Genomic DNA, 19,858 nt, shown 5'->3' with positions numbered 1-19,858 from the left:
TAGTTATTTTTAATGCCATTTTCAGGTTTGTCACATATTCCTCATAAACGGACACGTGAAAATGAAAATAAAGTCACTATTTATGTTCTATAGAGGCATCCCTTCTCCGTATTATTGCTTCAGGATCGTGCATTTTATTTCACAGAAACCCTACAAAGTTTGTCGTCTCCCCAAAACATCCTTCTATTGTCACATCCATAACGCATGTTTATTTCCCTTTTTAAAGTAGAAAATTTGTTTTGTTTTAAAGACATTTTTTTATGTTTAGACTATATCAACCATGGTTTAGTCAAATATAATTCACTAAATTCATAACAAGCTCATTCTCAGAGCATCCATATCGCAAAATATGACGTCCATAATGTTGGAATTGCCCAAATGCAGAACTTTCTCACGTTTTCAAGTGTCTGCATAACCAAATAAATCCATAGCAAATTCTTACCAACTTTTAAAGACAATGCAACATCAATACGCAGTGTCCCTAAAAATATCTCACACTTACAACGTATGAATTACATTTCATTGGATTTAAACTAAATACTTCTACAAGCGTCATCTGCAAATGCATCATTAGATCTTCTCAGGTCTAACTTTGCTTTTTGTGTGGAACATTTAATGAACGTTCTCCTAAGGTTTTCTAGCAAAGGAGTCAAGAAAATGTTTTTGTGTGGTCACGTAAGCCCCTGCTGGTGTATATCGTCACTACATTACTCCGTAGGCGTAAGATTTCTTTATTAGCGTCCATGCAAAAGACGTATTACATATTTAACTATAGTACAGGTTTGACCATATAGGACAGATTTTAAAGAGGACTCTTAAAAGTGTGTAATGATCATGTTTGCTGGCTTCATCATCATCACCACAGCTGTTGAGATTGTGCACATTTATGTCATGTTGTCAGTCAATAAGCGGTTTCATCACGTGAAGAAACCTGTGTCCTGTGGATCGAAATGCAAAAAAATCCATTCGCAAAATCCCATTGTTAAATATCTGTATTTGAGTCTGTATAGCTGTGTTCATCTCCCCAGACCCTTTTGAGATTCCTTCTGATTCTTCTCCTCCGATTCCTGGGCTTCGTTTTCTATTTGCTGCTGCTCCTTGGCATCCGAGTCCTTGAGTTTTTCTTCCACGTGTTGAGGAATCTCCACCTCCATCAGATTCTCCATTCCCGCCTCCGGCTCATCGCCAATCAAAACCTTCGTCAAAGACACGTGAAACTCGGATTAATTCGAATGCTTTCGTTCATTAGGTTCATACGTGAGGTTTAAGAGTAAAGCCGTAATGAAACAGCACTGCAGTTTTACTGTCACTCTCAAGAAGCAATTTCGGGAAGCCAATGACTTGGAAAAACTTTGCTGTAATGTGATAGCTGTTAAAACTCTTGTTGGTAAAAAAACAACTGCTTTATTACGAAAAAGCGACCGTTAATCCTGGATAAATATTAGCCTCATTCTGCGCTCGGCATATTAGGCATTTTATGGGCGGTAATTAAAATGGTTGGGTTGCGGCAAATGACCGAACCATTGCTTTTGGCCTGGAGTTCTAAAGGGATCTCCCAGACGTTATGGAGAATATCATGCTTTAATAGGAGACCCTGTGACATCTTTTCCACGGGGCTGTACCCAAATATACACGTGCCACAGCTCAAACAAGTTTTTTCCACCAAATTTGTGTCTCCTATTTTCTCCGGCCGAACTTATAAACTGAAGACGGGAATCTGTCGACCGTCTGGGGTCTTCCAAAGCACAACAATGAGAGCGCATGGAAGGATCTGGACTCGTGTTGCAGGGATGTAATAATTTCATTTGACAAAAACTGATTCACGATACACTGGTCTCCAATGGGATGATTTGATGAATTAAGATTCCATTAAACAGATTACTATTCATTCTGCTCACAAATGAAAAAATACATTTTACTGCTTATTTTACTTTCATTAGAAAGCCGTTCAGGATACGCAAACACTTATAAAGTATTATGAAGTGTTAATGCAACATCCTGTGTTTGAAAAATACTCATTTTCACTTACAGTGGAAGTCTAGGGGGGAACAGACATTTTTATTCTGATGATACACAACGAAAGACCGTGTGCCAGTTGTTAATTCATTACTGTAAATACAAATTGGGGAACGAGCCGAAAATATTGTTATTTTGCATTTCCGTGTCAAAACTGCGGTCACACAAATAGCATTTAAACAAAAATATCTCTTAGATTACTGAGTTACACATTACCTGGACGAGTTTCTCACAGGCCGAGATCACATGCGGATCCTTCTCCCATTTATGAAACTCCCTCGTGATGGGATATACATTCTTGCTCTTCATTAGATTTCGGCCCACTTTAGTAGCTGTAAGCTAAATGTGACCAGATTATAAACTGAAATGAAGTCAAAGTGACATACAGGAAGCATAGACATCAATTACAAAATGGTCTATACTGTGTATTTTGGCATTAAATGGGTCGTTTAGGTTTGTGATGCTCTTACCAGCATCAGGGTTTCTAAGAGCATCTTCCGGATGTCAGGATCAGTCTCCCTCTTTTTATCCTCTGGCAGGTACTGCAAATCCACTGGCAAACCTAAAAACACACAGGTGAAGGTCAGTAAAGATCATCATGTGACGTTTACCTTAGTACTTGATTTATAGAGACGCGAGTGTTTATAACTTATATGCGAGTTTGAGTTTTCTTTATAAGGAACAAAACAGACTGCTTATGAGATGCTGTGGACAGAAAGAACATGATCTATAAAGATGAAAAAATATGAAAAGAAAAACATTTCAAACAGCTTTTATGAAACCGCAGGCTCAGACTAGAGATTTTGGCTGAACAAATCGCGTGGAACAAAAAATGTTTTATTTCCACTGTATTTGTTCCACAACAACCTCTCTTTGTTAAAGGGAAAGTTCACTCAAAAATAATCATCATTTATTCACTCGTGATGCTCAAAACTTGAATCTTGAAACTGAACAAACAGCGCCATCTACAGGACAGAGATCAGTGTTGCAGAAGTTATCATGGGATGGTCTGCTTTAGCAGTGTGTTTTCAGACTACACATTACACACACACACACACACACACTCAAACATGCAATATACTTTTTACGAACAATTTAATAACTTACCTTCATTCTCTTCTTCTGAGAGTTCTTCAGGTCCGGCTAATGGCAATAAAAGATGCGGTAAAATATCAACAGCGTCACTTAGCAACCACTCGTGATGAGCTGAAAGGAAAAAGACAAATGTTCATTTCGAACACATTAAATAATAAATAAAAAATGTAAATGTTCAAGTCGGTAATTGTTGATAACAGCAGACGCAGTTCAAATGTATTACGTTTTTTTGCAAAGCATCTTTGAAAATACTTATTAGAGATACATTTACACATATCTGAAATAAGTAATATAGAGACAAAAGAAAAACAACAACAATTACAATAGGTTAGACATTAGAGATATGACATTATAACGCTTTATCATGCAAGAAAGGCCATTTTAGTCTAATCAACTAATCTTTTCTTTTACTAAGACATCAACTTTATTTCCAGACTCGTGGTCCAATAAATACATATACAGATACTAACAGCTACACATACATGACAACTACAAGAAAATTATAACAGGCAATGATAGCAGTGTTTCCTCGTGGTTGACTGGTACTGCACAGCAATAAGACCAGGATTTGACAGCAGCATAATAATGAAGTTACATGAGCCATTCAATCTACAAATAAGTTTATACATTAGGTTTCTCAACAATGCATGAAATGTGTTGACCCCTACCCTACAGAATAGTTCACTTGTACTGCTCCACCTGGGATTTTTAAGCAATATACGCAAACCGTCATAATAGGAATGTCTGAAATCACATATTCACTGAACTACAGAACCAAAAACAGCTCTTACCATAGTCAAAACAGCAGTTTCTGAGAGTTCCCACCACCCCTCCTCGTCTGGTGGTGGATTGCTCATACTGTGTGTATGGCAGAAGTCTCTGAATCACACATCTGTACAAAATAACGACGGCTTTACAAAGTGCACGAAACTATTTCAAATTCTGAAAATGCTGAAGGTACACAAACATCAATGTACCATAGGTTACCTCTCTTTGTCCAGGTCTTACCTCTCTTTGTCCAGAATAAAGCGTCTGGCCTCAGGCAGCTGTGTGAGGTTGGACAGCAGCGGTCCCAGATAATGAAGCGATGCTTTCTTATTAAACCCGTCTGTACAGAAGATCTCCACCACTTTCGCCAGTCCTATATCCTGTTCTTGGAGAACCCTGAACACAACTTTGCACGTTCTCGCATGTCGGGTGAGATTGCTGAGAATCGTGCAGATCCGATCGGCAAACACATACTCCGGGTCTTGTAAGTTCTGCAACAGGGTGGGCAATATGTTCGTCTCCTTGACCAAAGGCTGATGAAGGGTCTCGTCCGCTGAGAGGTTAATCAGGGCATGATAACAGTCTTTGATTATAGCGATGGAAGCGTCACTGGTAAGAGTCACTAGGGCTTTGAGAAAGTCTGGTTTGGACCGCAGGTACCGACACCCATCCGGGTTTCCCGTGAGACCGAGAATGTGTTCTGTAGCACGACCTTTGACATCAGGTCTCGTCTCCAGCGTGAGAAATGACAGCAGTTCATTGGCTTCACTGTCACGGAGCATCATGGTTCAGTTTGTTTACAACGTGTATGCCTAAACCTAAAAATAAAACCTGTAAATGAAAACACAACAAACTCAAGACTATCAGACAGCTCAAGACACAGACTGTGTTGTGATAATATCTAGAACCAGATTTGTTAACTTAAACATTCCAAAAGGAAAAGGTTTTGTGTATATATATTTGGACATTACTCTTGACTACATGCTTTAGATGTTGTACGTAAATACAATGGCACATATGAATATAGATGGTCAAACTCACATGAAAGTATACTATAATATAATATATTATTTTACTGTAGTAAATTATAGTATACTGCAGAAAAATGTATATAGTATACTGGTCTTCTGCGGTATAAACTGGTAATGCACGATCAATTATCGCCCATATCAGGCGATAAATGGTCATTTTTAATGTTATCGGTCAATAATAAAAATTCATGCCGATATATTATAGACGATAAACCATTTCCTCTGGTTAAACTTCTTCAGGTTCACGCAGTATTGACTTTCTGTCGTGATCTTCTCTTACTGATATTAGCAAAACATTGTTGATGTATGTACAGTATGTAGATACAGTATTTATAAAGGTGTGATTATAGGAACAAAAGCATAATGTTTGAATCAGACTGCTGTCTGAATGTCTGAATGCTTTCTGTCTTGAGACCTTGTGACTATTAAGAAAACTGGGATGCTCGGAAGAACATCTGTCATTTATTACCAAAACAAAGCAGAAGCAGGTTAAATGATCTTTAACTAGTGTAAAGTCGGCTTGGTACGTGATATTTAAGGGCAAAAACAGTGACCTTGTTTTCTGAAGTCAATGTTTTCATATAAAAGCAGTTGTCCACTGTTTGCCTTTTGTTTCAGGAAATGTTATATTAATATCTAGATACCGATTATCGGCCAACATATCGGTTATTGACTTCCCATGTTAAAGAATCATCGGCTATCGGCCAAAATTTATGCAAAATGTAATATAGTATAAACTATAGTAGCAGTTTTAGTAACAGCAGGATTTATTCAAATAAAAGTGTGGTAGCCACTGTTTATGTTACCATAGTTAACGATGGTTCATTTTCGAAAGAGTGTTTGTTTTTATTATGCTTGACGGTCAAAACTGCACCATCAGCATTACACTATTTGAAATGTCAATCAATCGAGACAAACATAAAAAAGTACATCATATCAACTACATCAATTTATTAATGGGAATATTTGGTTTTGTCATCAGCTTTTGGACCTCAATTTTGTTTTTAATTTACACGTTAAACGCACAAATCTACTCTATCAACAACGATCTAACGCTACGTGCGATGAACTTATAGAGTCCATTTGTTTTTACATCGCTATTTAACTACACAGTACTCACCAGATTCACCATACACAACACACATGTGCGTTAAAAGTTCTTCCTGCTGTGGATACTGACGTTTTTAGCATCCAATCAAATTACACCCGCGACTGTAATCCCCGCCTTTGCTTGTACATACGGATTCGTGATTGGCCGTCACGGGTCAGATTCCGCCCTCTATGCGACGCTTTTTGATGACGCACTGTGCGGCGACCTGTGCTTTTGAAACATGGCAGCGGTTCACCTGAGCGAAGCTGAGAAGGTTTATATAATACACGGAGTTCGGGTGAGTCGGATTTAGATGACAACGATACTGATTATTTCATTTAAATGCACAACTATTTGGAAATAATGTCACTTTTAATGACTTCTTTTTGCTTTGAGTGTTCCTCTGGGTTATCTGGTGGTAGGAAATAGGCATGGGGCCGAATACCGGTTTCACGGTATACCGAGGTTTGAACGGGACGAGGTTTCATTTTATGTGATACCGTTTCCAGGGTACTGTGTTTACAAAAATAATGAATGACGTCATGTAATGCAATGTTTGATGTTTAAACCTAATATAGGGGTTATGACAAAAATAAGAAATTTTGAAAGAGTATTATAATTTTAAGGCTTTGACATATATGTTCTAGGAATGTTGGTTGAAAATAAAATGTGTTCGTGTCCAGTTGATGTTTGTATACGCCGACATTTGAAAATAACACATTTTAGTGTTGTAATTTTAATACCGTGATACTTTTGTGAAAGGTTATCATACCGTCAATCTCATACAGGCCCATGGTTATGAAACCTTGACCCTTTCAAACCTCGGTATACCTTGAAACCGGTATTCGGCCCAAGCAACAGGAGTGTCTCTGTAAAGCTCTCTGATGATGATGATGATGATGATGATGATGATGATGATGATGATGATGATGATGATGATGATAAATGATATTGACAGGATGACCTGAGATTGGACGGGCGAGGATGTGAAGACTACAGACACATGGAGATCGAGACAGATGTGGTGTCCAACACTGACGGTTCTGCTAAAATCAGTCTTGTAAGCTGTGTATACAGACACTTCAGATGCTTGTTTTATACTAAAGGTCCTTTGCATAATAACAGTTTGTTTAGTGACTTGACTTTAACACTTACATGTTTTCTGGTTTACTTCACAACAGGGTCACACGGTTGTTCTTGTAGGAATCAAGGCAGAGATTAGTAAACCCAAACCCATGGTACCAAATGAAGGTTATCTAGAGTTCTTTGTCGACTGGTGAGTGTTTAAATGTTGTTTTGTGTTTACCGATATTGTTTTGTCCATTTTATTTACAAATACAACTTCACACAATGATATATGGTGTTGAAAAGTACGGATGAAAGAAAGTGGAAGAAATATGTTGATTCAGCAAATGTCATACAAGTCAGTCCGTGTGTAGAGATTACGTTGTTGTGTACAACTGCGTAATGTTGTTTACTCTCCATCCTACAAAATAACATATTCTTGATTCTTTAGCTCAGCGAATGCCACCCCTGAGTTTGAGGGGCGGGGCGGAGAGGAGCTGGGGGTGGAGCTTAGCAACACCCTGTATAAAGTGTTTAACAACAGACGCAGTGTTGATCTGCGGTCTCTCTGCATCTCTCCGGGAGAGCACTGTTGGGTGTTGTATGTGGACGTACTGGTGAGTGAACGGCATCTGTCAATGAGGCAATTGGTAAATATTGTGATATCTGGATGCTGATCAAGTTTAATGCGTGATTGTGTCCACAGCTGCTGCAGTGTGATGGAAACCTGTTTGATGCGATGTCCATCGCAATAAAAGCTGCTCTGTTCAACACGCGGTGAGTGACAGGTTGACTCATCTTTCCCTGTCTGGATTCATCATGACTGTAGGATCAGGGTTTCCACAGTCATGGAAAGCCTGGAAACATCAGCGAACGTTAAATCGTGATTTCCAGAGCTGGAAAAGTTAAGCGTTTATTAAGTGAATATAAATTCTTGTAGTAGATTTTGTACTTTCATTTTTCATTGTTTTTGAATCTGCTCTTTATTCCTATATTGAGCCAAACCAGACATTTGTTCACTGAAAAGTCGATTCATCCCTGTTCTAATAATCCACTTTAAATTCGAATCATTTAATATTTCATTTAAATTGTGGGTACCCTCAAAAAGTGATGATGAATTTACCTAACTCTCTATTTCTATATCAGGATCTCCAAAGTGCAAATATCTGAGGATGAGGAGGGGGGAAAAGAGATCGAGCTGTCGGACGACCCTTATGACTGCATGAGGCTTAATGTAGAGAATGTTCCCTGTGTCGTAACCCTGTGCAAGGTACAGACACACCCTAGCACCCACAATCCATCTCTCTTTCCTTGCACTGTGTGTGTGTTCATGTATTTGTCATGTATTGTTTTTGTGTCGCTCAGATCGGTCACAGACACGTGGTAGATGCCACCCTGCAGGAGAAGGCGTGTTCAGTGGCCAGTGTTATGATATCAGTCACACACACAGGGACGGTCACATGTGTGAGGAAGATGGGAAGGGGCAGTCTGGACCCCGAGAGCATCTTTGAGATGACAGAGGTCGGAATGCGCATACAATTACAGTTTCTTTTGATTGTAATTATTGTATCAGATCATGTCTTTTCATAGCTTGAGTAAATATTTAGATTTCTTCTGCTGTTTGATATGAATGCCTTATTGTATTTTGATGTTTCAGGCTGGAAAGCGTGTGGGGAAATCTCTTCATGCTCCTCTCATGAAACTGCTGAAGAAAGAAGAAAGTCTGGGCAACAAACGACAGAAAGTGGGTTTCCTTGGATAGTGTCTGTACATTTTAATTTTTTTGTATTTGTATAAATAAAATAAGTTTTATGTCACTTTTCCTGTCTTGCTTCATAACTTTAACAAGCACGCTATTCCATAACTATTAAAATATCCACTACCAGTGTTAGGTTATGTAACTTTACTTTTTTCCGCTCATGATCCATTAAAGGAACAGTTCACCCAAAATGTTTTATTCTGTCTCACTTACTTAACATTGAGTTGTTTCAAATCTACATTTAGTCATTTACCAGACGCTTTTATCCAAAGCGACTTACAAAGAAGAAATCTGTATAAATGTTACCTGTGGGATGGTATAACTTTTCTGATCTTTGATCAATATAATGAGGATTGTTTCATAACGCTAGCTTTAAATTACCTTTCACTGCAATAAACTCTTTGCTACACTTATTTCCACGGAATAGTAATATATCCATCGTTCAAAAAGTTTTACATATTCTCCACGCATTTTTGTTTATGAAATGCTTCAAATAATCTGATCACTTTCTGGTGACTTTAATATGCAATAGGAAATCGCATTACATCCTAAAAATGCCATGGTTAGGTGAAAAACAGACAAACCCAATGGTGAAAAAAAGAGGTGGAAAAACAACCTGGCACAGGCTCAATTAGAACCATTGGGCTTGTCATTTTTTGACCCAACCGTGGGTTGAAAATAACCCAGCATTTATAGAATTTAATTTAATATTAAAAATGTTATATTGCAGATTCATATCCGATAGTTTTAATTCTTAAAAAGCTACATTTATTCTGTACACACAGACTAAAAAAGTGTTTAAAACCAACATTTTAAAGTATAGATGGAGGATTTTCAGTAAACAGCGGCTCCTCACACGAAAGACATGGATTTTGAAATCCAGCACATGAGTCAGATGGACTTACTGTTATACAGTGATGGTATAAAAATGAAAGACCCATTTTTAATATCCCAGACTAAAGTACATTAAAACACCTGAGAATTTATTTTAGGAATGCACAAACATACAGAAAAGCAAGATTTAAAATGAGAAATACATTATATCTGTGTAACCAAGTTGCAAAGTTAAACCACCACTGTTGAAACCAAGGCTTGGAGGGTTCATTTGAGTTCACAAACAGCTCCAACAAGAGCATTAATTCTGTACATTTAGGCAATAAAACAAGTCTTAAAAATCTTTAAAAGAACAACAAACTAAACATGTAAAATACAAGTGTGACCACCAGGGCGGCGAAAGATTGCGGCCAACATTTAGCTTCAGCTTTGCCGAATACACTCTCTATAAGCGTGTGTGCCAATTGACTTGTTGCTGATGGGTTTTACTGACGTACACGCAGGTTATCCGTTAAATTGTACATGAAGTCAGAGTTGTATATATCAGCTGCTCATCACTACATGGCCTCCTCATATTCTGTCTCATGAAACGAATCCGAATCGGACTCTAGTTGTGGATGTAATCTGGATAAATCGGTGGACAAACGGATGGGAATTATATCCCCAGCGCTCTTAAAAGTGTTCAGCTCATTCTGCACCATCCTGCGGTCTTCGAATCCTAAGCTGCTCTGCGATATGAGCGGCGTACGAGGCCTCGCAGACATAAAGGTGCTGGTTGGGTTTAGGAAAGGCTGATATGCATCTTTGTCCCTTGATCTTCCATCTCCTCTATCCAGCGTATATTCGGGGGAAGATTCCGTAACCGCTGGTATGGAGTCAGTGGGTCCGGTGTACGGCTGGTAGGTGTCCACCTGATGTCCGTTGCTCCAGGGTCCGGTGTTACCGTCCACCACAGGTTGCTCCTCAATTGAGGCGTAAACGTGGGACTCATTGTCTGCTCTCGTTTTGGGAAAGGTGGCATTACCTGGGAGGATAGGCTTTCCTCTGGGCATATAGATGGAGGATCTGTTGGCCATAGGTTTCTTTTTCCTGACAAAAAAGGCAAGTAAATAGTCAGATCATGTACAAGACTAATGTAGAAATAACAACCTGCAAGAGAACTCTCACTTTCGAATGACGCAAACAGCAATAAGTGCGATGATTAACAGGAGAAGCAGGATCCCGACTACTGCCAAGATAATACCCAGGAACTTTTCTGTACGGAGAAAAATCAGAAAGAGTACTTTCAGGGAAAGCAACCCAATCGTCCTTAACACATCAAGACCAGAATCAACATGCAACGATATATAAATTAAGCCCAAATGGGATTTGTGCTTACTGGTTTCCCTCTGCAGAGTTATCTTAGCCAGCACAGCAAAGCGTTCACTTTTGGGTTCACAGTTTGACATGTTAAGGTAGAAGCTTTGTTGTTGAATGACCGTGGGTGGAAGGGTTTGATCTCTCCAAGACTGAATCAACTGCAAATCTTGCGACCATATCTCGACTACAGCTTGGCCCGAGGCGCACTTGGGTTGAGAGACGTTGGTGAACATTAGCTCTGCCTGGTAATCTGAGGGAACCTGCACAGCCCACGTTACGGAGGTGGACGGCATCATACCATCGGGCCAGTTGGGTGTCGTAAGATATGTGGATCCCATAACAAGTGGTAAAACTGAGTACACTACATTCTCTGTGAGTCAGAAAGCAAATTCCCATCAAAATCATCAACATTCAAAGAGTCAATGTGCTGCTTATCTAGGGAGCTAAGCTTACCTGAGAATTTTGGATTCAAGCTTGCTTTTAAGAGAGGTCCCTTCTCCTGACTCAAGCCCTGTGCACCTTTGGGAGTTGCAGTAATGGAAACGTTCCCTTTGATCTGGATCTTCTGGATAGTGCCTTCTCCATTAGAGCAAAACTGGCCGATGTTAGAGCCACCAATCTCTGAGACCAGGAAGGTAATTTGATTACACTCTTTCTCTGGCACTGATTGATGTAATTCTCCCTTATGAGCGGACAGATCTATGGATCCTGCAGGTACACGGAGGAGCCAGGTAAACTGGTGAAGGGCAGGCAGACAAGTGTCCAGTGACGGAATGGTTAAATCAGTCCCACTCACAGCACATGTAGACCCACTAGGACAATCTAAGACAAAAGAGAACAGGGTTTGGAAATTTGGATTAAAAGTGTAGAACCACTCAAAAGCATGTTCTGGGTCAAAGAAATCAGTGTTTGTGTTACCGATGGTTTTGGTGGCCATCAGCTGTAGATCATCTACAGAGCAGTCGAGGAAGGACAACTCAACTTTGCTCCCTGCAGGTACCACGATTTTCTCCTGCACCAGAGAATTCATTTTCATTTCACAGTAGGACATTGGGTTTTTCTTTTCTACTTGTAGACTCAATCCCTCCTCGTTCTGAAGATCCACACTGCAAAATTCTGAACAATAAATAAAACAGCATGTTATGTATCTGGAGCACGGCATATTCCAGCTAAATAACCTTACAAAGTCAACAACTCTGTGTGTTCCCCTTACTTGGAGTTCCACCTCTAAACACAGACACCTCGAAGTTCAAAGAAAGCCCATTCTTTGCATTGCAACTGGCAAGAGTCATGCTGAAATCTCCCTTTTTATTTTCCGGGGGATCGTTCTTTAATGTCTTTGTTAGCACGGACTGGTCTTCAAACAGATACTCAATTGAGGCAGCCCCTGTTTGGCATTCAGGTTCAGTTTTATCAAGATATTTAACAGTAAAATTGTGCGAGGGCTCCACAGCAAAGTTCCATTTGATGTTGTGTTCCCTCAATAACCCTTTTGTGTATTCTGGTGTAAAGAAGTCTTCGAATGATTCTCCTCTGGGCAGCTTTGAGTCCACCTCGACCAACGCTAGAGATCCAGAGAAAGACATTTTATTGACAAACACTTGAATCTCACAAAGTCAATAAACAAGCAAATGGTGACTCTAGAACTATGATCCTGGCCCAAACGTCACAAGTGCCGTGCACTAACCAACAGTTCGCACCACAAAGTTTGAGGGCAGCATTTCACTCAAGTGTTCCAAATCACTTACTTTTTGACTCCGGTCCAACGGACACTTTGAAGTCAGATGGGTTGAGCTCTGTACCTTTTGGAACCTCCAGAGCTACACGGCCCTTATACAAGACCTGGATTCGACTGATCGTACCATTCCTACAAAACGTGCCAATGCTGGTACGTCCTGCACGGTGAAATGAAATGATGGTGTAAGTGTTTTTGGTTAGACAGTGTTCTGATGGTTTGATCTGCCTCATTCCTGGTGCTGGAAAGTCCAGTTGAACAGTGTTGGACGAAGGAACCTTTACATCCCAGATAAAGGATCTGGTGAAATCCAGGAACCGGGTAGAATCTGGATGTACGGCAATGTTGTTGCAGACTGTTGCCGTGCAATCTGCATTCGGAGAACAAAATAATCACAATAAGAAGTTGAATTCTGGGTTAGTAAACGATTTTACTCTTGATGATTATATAAAAATAAATTCAGAAAGTGCTTTAGGTGTTAATCATGACTTTTTGCAAGTTGTTTCTTGGAAGACTCAAATATTTCTTACCAATGCCCTGGCTGATCTCCACATTAAAGACATCTCCAGGTTGAGAGCAGTTGAAATTCACAGTGGTGAGTACAGGATCATCAAGTTTTAGATCAGAGTTCTGACAGGTTTCAGATGGGCCTTCACCCTTACATGCAGTGCAGTTCAGATCCTGTCCAGCTTTTCTTCTGAAGAATACTGTAGTGTCACTGTCAGGAGTCACCTCGATTTTATAACACTCTGCAAAAAATCCAATCATAATAAATAATTGTGCAGTATAAATTAATTTCAGTTTTAAAATATTAATATTATAATAATAAAAATATCTGTATACACACAGTAAAAACACCAGTGTTAAAAATTGACAAATTAACACTCACAGTGCATTTATAATCCACCCGCTCAAAGTGTGGATTATATATATACACTGTGAGAGTTAATTGTACCTTTTTTAACACCGGCATTTCAAACTAAATTGATGCTGGTACATGATAAAACCATACAGAACAATAAATCGATTGTAATTTTATAATATTAATAATTATAATAATTCATAATTTGTTACCTACATTACAAACTGAAATGAAGCAGAGACAAACCAACATTAAACCCAACAGAACAATACTTTTTTTATTGAACGTGGATCTGTGTAAATAAGCAACATGGATGAATAGAGATTGCAACCCACATAAAAGAAAAGGGACAAAAACACAAAAGCCTGATTTACACAGAACAAACATGAGAAATCCTGTATTACAAAAAGTCTTTTGATAAGGTAAGTAAGTGAATTTTGGGGACAAAGTGAATGTATACATTTTCATTGTTTTAAAGTTTAAATACATCAAAGTTTCATTCAAAGTTTAAATACAAAACATAATGCATAGTATTAATGGAAAAGACAAATCTTCAGATGTTTTTTGAAACATGATTTAAAGTTTGACACGCTGCTTTGTTTCTCAAGACTCATACTTAATAGGAAGACACTCACAAGTTCAGACATGATTTGGATTGCACAAATGTAACAGTTAAAAATTCAACAAAACACAGGTAGTGAAAGTTGTTTACTGTTTCATGTTACACCATGCAAATGTCATTGCGTTGTCCGCAAATATTTACTCATGTTTGTGACAAAACTACAGTAGATATGAATCAGCCGACACGCCCATCTCACTCCATTATAAAACAACTCCCTTTATATTAAATATATTAAACCATGATGTAACCACTTATTAATATAGCTTTCCTGTATCTCAGTGAAAAGAGCATTGCGTTAACAACTCAAGGTTGTGTGTTGGATCCCAGGGGATTGCAGATACCTGTGTATAAATGTATACCATAATGCAATGTAAGTTGCTTTTGATAAAAGCGTCTGCCAAATGCCTGAATGTAAATGAAAATGATGCACCGTGTAATCTAAAGACTCAACTCTCAATTCAAGAAAGTGATCCATTTCTGCAACTATATAAAACTCCAAATGAGTTATTCAAATAAATATAAATGCACGCGAGAAAATAAAATGTGCATTAGTTTTAAAAACCCAGCTGCAAACATAAACTCATCAAAGCACTGTGTTGGTCACTTTAAAGGCCTTGCAAATGAAAGCTTGTTGTAGGTTAAGGTGGAATGTCAATAGAAAAGCAGGCAAGAGATATGCATTGGAGTTCACAACAGTGAAAGTGTAAATGGTTTTCTCTCCCTGCATGTTACAACAAACCGCCCTTCAACAAACTGATGTTCAATCATTAACTCATGTCATTTTTAAGCTCAGCTGACGTAAATGCAAATATTACTATTAATACCACTAAGAAACAGTGTTTTTATAGCTTATATTATTATTATTAAATATGCATATACGAATAAACAACATCGCATACATTTAAGGCCTCAACGCAGTCGTGTCTCCAACTTCAAACATGCGTTCACCATTATAGCGTCTGTTTCAGACTCAGATCATGTTTTTACATTCACAAACATTTCATTCATTTTATAGATTTAAATTCTGTAAATATTCAAGAGGAATACAGAGAGTAACTAGTGTATGAGTTCATTCAGCAGCTGTGTGTTTGGTGTGGCGCTTTGTGACTCACCTGAGTTTTGGTGAATGTGCATTAAAATGAATCCAGTGAGCACAGGAACCAAACACGAGCCCATCGTCCTCCGCAAGTCTTCCTCAAATGTTCGAAATCAAATATGTGTGATTACAAAATATCCTTTTTGAATAGAATCGTTTGATCCTGCATGTTGGATTCAATGTGTCCGAGAGCACGAGCGCTTCCTGCTTCTAGTACCTGTTGTGTGCAGAAGGGCGTGTGTGTGTGTGTCCGTTTGTGTGTGTGTGTGTGTGTGTGTGTGTGTGTGTGTGTGCGTGCGTGCGCGCGCCCGCTCTACCTGTATGAACTTGCATTCAGGTGAATACAACTGTCGGAAAATGATTGCAACGTTAACATTTCAACCTGCATTACTAGATTGCCATTGATCCATGTGGGATTTAACCTAAAGAATGCAGAAGTAGATTATTTTGTATTTAATTGACAGATAAACTGCATCATTACATTTTATTCCTCCGGAGGATGAAGGACAAACGCCGTCGTCACTGGTAGGTTGCCAATAATATTCAGTTCATTTATTTGAGGTATTCAGGCAAGATATAATATAATTATTGCTTAAAAATGCAGTGGCGGAAAATATTATTTAATATTAATAATTAATTGTAGTGTTTTGTTTTTGTCTATACATAATTGAATGTACAATGTTCAAGAATAAATCAAAAACATATTATTATCCTTTGTTTTAGAAGTCATTTAATGTCAATAAACGATTTAAGGTTTAAAAACGTTATATTTTCCTCATACTGTGCATGTCTGTATGTCTCTCTGAAAAGCGCGGATTTTTTACAAAGCTCGTCGCTCTGAAACGCGCGATTGGCCAGTTAACCAGAGCGTAATGATTGGTCGAATAATCTTACCATATTTGGAAAATCAGGTTGCAAAGCAATTGTACCGACACGCCCACCTTACGTATCATACCACGAACTGACGTAGATTTGTGGGGGTGTGGTTACACGAGGCGTTTCAGGCAGGTCTGGGTGAGCATTCGCTTTTCGATAAAACGCACCTTTTGTTCTGACACTGAGATCTTTGCAATTTTACGTGTCGAAAACAAGCATGTGCGACTTATATCACACCAAAGACACATACGACGCGCCATATGACTCCTTTAAAATTCACAAGCCAAGCACTTTTTGTATTTTACATTAAAAAAGAAAACAGTACAAGCACTGCATTTTAAATAGAGAAAAGCAAACCGCTTGCCGTACGTCCTGAAACTTCAGCAGGAACTAATTTATATTCATGAGCCTTCAGGCTGTTCAGGTGAGAGCGGAAGTTGTGTCCTGACCCGTATAAATCTAATTAAAATTTGCTACCAATATAGGGATCTCAAAAACACTTTATACGTCTATTATACGTCTATTGTCTAACTTCAAGTGTATTGTTTTCAAACCTGATTTTTACAACTGTTTGAATTTTATGTGCATTTATTTCATGTTATTGTACACATATGTAAAAAGCTAAAATGGCCTGTGTTCATGTCAATACTTCAGTGTCAGTGTTGTATTCTCTCATGTAATGAGTCCACACATGCCCATGAGCAGCATTCCAAACATTTCAATGTCAACAGCTCTTTAATAATGCAAATGTCACAGACTGCTGGTGGATAACCAGATTACACAACACATCTGACAGGTACAACATATTTTCACACTTTGTTTTTATATCCTTTCTCATCGGACACAGCCTAGTCATATAGCACTTTAAAATGTAAATATGAATGCAGGGAATATACATTCACTCAATAATTGATTTTCTTTAGGGTAGAGCGTTTAAAGTCTTTGCCTACTATTCGTAATTTTCTAAATGAACATGTGTTCAGCAAATTTTGAAAATATTATTTTGTTTTGTATACATTACACTATTGCATTGTAAACAAAAATAAACACGTATAAAGAAGATAATAACATTTACATTTATGCATTTGACCGACACTTTTTTCCAAAGCGACTTACACTGCATTATACTATACATTTGATTTTTTTCTGTTAATAATAATATTGGTTGAGTTTTCTCACAGTGTTTGTTAAAAAACAGCACAATTATATTTTATTGCTAATAATAATAAATATATTTTTAACTGTAAGTGATACTCTCTGTAACTCATCTGAATGAGACTGATTTCATCAGCCCTGCGAAATGTTTCAGCAAGTCTGTAACCCTGATACACAGCTGTTAGTGATAAATATATCATATATATCCATTAGAGACACTTACAGCATCTCGCGGTCTGCCTCTCTCTCTCCCTCACACACACACACACACACACACACACACAAGTGCAGTAACACATATAAATACACTCACAGTATGTTCTCCTCGTACGGCTGGAGTCTGTCTGCAGACAGCAGTACATTCTATGATCAAACCACACAGAGAATGAACAGAAACACCGTGTCCTCCGCTGAAGCCCACGACGGCCCTGATGTGAATGAAATGATGGGTAATGTAAACATATTTTCAGTGTTATCAGCTAATGTTTACAGTTCAATGTGTCAAGCTAAAAAATGCCTTTAAGTAAAATAAACCCTGTAATGATTTACAACAGAATATTCTAGAAATCATTAAAATTACAGAAATTTTGATCTTTATAAATAGAAGAAATAGTTGTCTTTATTTCATTTATCGCTGTGATAAGAGTGTCAGGACATTTCAGACGTTAAACTGCATCAGAAATTAAACTATAAATGAAGCGCCAGCTTATTTTATTGTGAAAATAATTTCAGAATTCTTAAAAAAAAGTATTCAGTCTAATCAGTCAAGATATGAATGTGTGTAAAACAATGACATTAATATTGAATTGTGAGAAAGAGAGTAAATGTGTGGTGTCTTGTCTGTCCCCTGCAGGGTCTTGTGTGAAGTGCACTGGTGCCGTTCACTGCTCAGATCAGGCCTGTCAGGCTATGGGTCAAATATTTCACACCACATGTTTCACCTGCTGTCTCTGCAGTCAGTGACCTATCACTTCACATGCACAAAAACACCATGTTTTGAAAGCACTAGCTTATGTAAATGCAAGCTGTATTGTTAAACATTCAATGTTAAACTTGTGTTTGTTTTCTTTCAGACAAACAACTGAAGGGAAAGTCATTTTATTACTTTTCTGGAAGTGTGTTCTGTGAGGAGGATTATTTGGTGTGTTAGTTATTTTTGCACTAATGCATCCCTGACCTTTAATGCTTTCTTGTGAAAAATAGTGTTTTTATAATGAACAACTATCTCTCTTTTTACAGTATTCCAGCGTCAGAAAGTTCGCAGAGGTCTGCGCGTCCTGCGGATATTTAATCTCAGATACGGTCAGCCTGAAAATCTTTGCGAGTGTGTTTTATTGAAGAGAATTTTATTGAATGTTTTAGGTTTTATTTAATCGCGCGTTTCACTAGTGCTGTTATCCAGATGACCTCTGACCTTGTGTAGGTGATCCAGGCTTTGGGAAAGTCTTTCCATCCCGACTGCTTCCACTGTTTCATCTGTAAAGAGAAGCTGGAGGGACAGCCGTTCAATGTTGACACGCTACAAAATATATACTGTGTGAAAGACTATCAAAGGTGAACAACACGTGTTCTTGTGGCTTACGAAAGGCCAACTTTTGAACAAAATCATGTCAGTTGGTTTAATGTAAACCGTCAATGAAATAAACTCTCAGCAAGAAGCACTATGATGGATAATAAACCCCATGCAGACAAGCAGAAGTTTTTCAGGATTTGGGTTTGTAACATCATGTCTCTCACACAGGTTTGTGGCTCAGGCCTGTGAAGCGTGTGGTCTGCTCATTCTACCCATCGAGGTTCATTTCTCCTGTATACTTTTATTATGCTCTTTAATGTCCCACATACCCATGGTGACGTCTAAAACAGCGGCTCATGATTGTTTATGTCCGCAGGGTTCCAACGAGATTGTACGAGTGGTGTCCATGGGAAGAAACTATCATGTGATTTGTTTTGAAGACAAAAGCAACATTTGATTCAGACTATGAATGCTCAATATCTGCTTCAGAGAGAAACTTTAAATGGAAAGAAATATGAAATCATGAATTATTCTATGACACAAAAATCTATTTTAACATATACAATAGCAATAGCATGGCTGTTTTGGACGATCTAAAGGTAAACAAATAACAAATGTTATAATTTTATTATTAATAAACCAAACGCACAGTGCTGAAGAATTGTATCCATGTATATAGTTTGGTTTCAAAATTAAATCTTTCAAAAATCTTTTGTTGCACATTCCCACAGTTAAGCACAGCTAACTAACACTAACACAATAAAACACAACAAAAACATGATAGCATAATAAAAACATGATTTTTGAAAAATAAATGTAATTATCTCAGTTTGGAACCAAGCTCTTCATATATATATATATATATATATATATATATATATATATATATATATATATATATATATATATATATATATATATATATATATATATATATATATATATATATATATATATATATAAATTCAGAATTATATCTTTT

At 37.9% G+C, this 19,858-nt stretch overlaps 4 protein-coding genes across 6 annotated transcripts; 2 read left to right on the top strand and 2 right to left on the bottom strand.

Moving 5' to 3' along the window:
• Nucleotides 1-716: 716 nt before the first annotated feature.
• On the bottom strand, nucleotides 717-6,084 carry hgh1 (HGH1 homolog). 3 transcript variants are annotated; one of them, XM_079484703.1, is made up of 8 exons: nucleotides 6,031-6,084; nucleotides 4,120-4,710; nucleotides 3,903-4,003; nucleotides 3,124-3,222; nucleotides 2,487-2,578; nucleotides 2,233-2,355; nucleotides 1,031-1,196; nucleotides 717-938 (listed from the first exon to the last, which is right to left on the bottom strand). In XM_079484703.1, exons 2-8 carry the CDS (start codon nucleotides 4,662-4,664, stop codon nucleotides 898-900), a joined length of 1,167 nt encoding a protein of 388 aa, XP_079340829.1. In that variant the 5' UTR covers nucleotides 4,665-4,710; nucleotides 6,031-6,084; the 3' UTR covers nucleotides 717-897. The 3 variants fall into 3 exon arrangements, with proteins under 3 accessions (XP_079340829.1, XP_079340830.1, XP_079340831.1); XM_079484704.1 differs by having other exon boundaries at nucleotides 4,120-4,697; nucleotides 6,031-6,080; XM_079484705.1 differs by having other exon boundaries at nucleotides 885-1,196; nucleotides 4,120-4,697.
• A 79-nt stretch (nucleotides 6,085-6,163) lies between these two features.
• On the top strand, nucleotides 6,164-9,011 carry exosc7 (exosome component 7). Its single transcript, XM_079484708.1, has 8 exons — nucleotides 6,164-6,298; nucleotides 6,959-7,060; nucleotides 7,182-7,276; nucleotides 7,517-7,682; nucleotides 7,772-7,842; nucleotides 8,212-8,335; nucleotides 8,431-8,586; nucleotides 8,723-9,011. The coding sequence occupies exons 1-8, from the start codon at nucleotides 6,242-6,244 to the stop codon at nucleotides 8,825-8,827; spliced, it is 876 nt and encodes a 291-aa protein (XP_079340834.1). The 5' UTR covers nucleotides 6,164-6,241; the 3' UTR covers nucleotides 8,828-9,011.
• On the bottom strand, nucleotides 8,818-15,882 carry cdcp1b (CUB domain containing protein 1b). The gene is made up of 9 exons (XM_079484695.1): nucleotides 15,349-15,882; nucleotides 13,283-13,501; nucleotides 12,766-13,122; nucleotides 12,231-12,581; nucleotides 11,936-12,133; nucleotides 11,471-11,839; nucleotides 11,037-11,387; nucleotides 10,826-10,913; nucleotides 8,818-10,747 (listed from the first exon to the last, which is right to left on the bottom strand). The coding sequence occupies exons 1-9, from the start codon at nucleotides 15,410-15,412 to the stop codon at nucleotides 10,216-10,218; spliced, it is 2,529 nt and encodes an 842-aa protein (XP_079340821.1). The 5' UTR covers nucleotides 15,413-15,882; the 3' UTR covers nucleotides 8,818-10,215.
• limd1b (LIM domains containing 1b) lies at nucleotides 15,648-19,712 on the top strand. Its single transcript, XM_079484711.1, has 8 exons — nucleotides 15,648-15,857; nucleotides 17,655-17,812; nucleotides 18,217-18,318; nucleotides 18,437-18,504; nucleotides 18,603-18,665; nucleotides 18,787-18,917; nucleotides 19,105-19,156; nucleotides 19,253-19,712. The coding sequence occupies exons 1-8, from the start codon at nucleotides 15,832-15,834 to the stop codon at nucleotides 19,331-19,333; spliced, it is 681 nt and encodes a 226-aa protein (XP_079340837.1). The 5' UTR covers nucleotides 15,648-15,831; the 3' UTR covers nucleotides 19,334-19,712.
• The last annotated feature ends 146 nt before the right edge of the window (nucleotides 19,713-19,858 follow it).

Source organism: Barbatula barbatula, assembly GCF_947034865.1.
Source record: "Barbatula barbatula genome assembly, chromosome: 21".
Classification (NCBI taxonomy): domain Eukaryota; kingdom Metazoa; phylum Chordata; class Actinopteri; order Cypriniformes; family Nemacheilidae; genus Barbatula; species Barbatula barbatula.
This window is presented reverse-complemented; position numbering and strand designations above follow the sequence as displayed.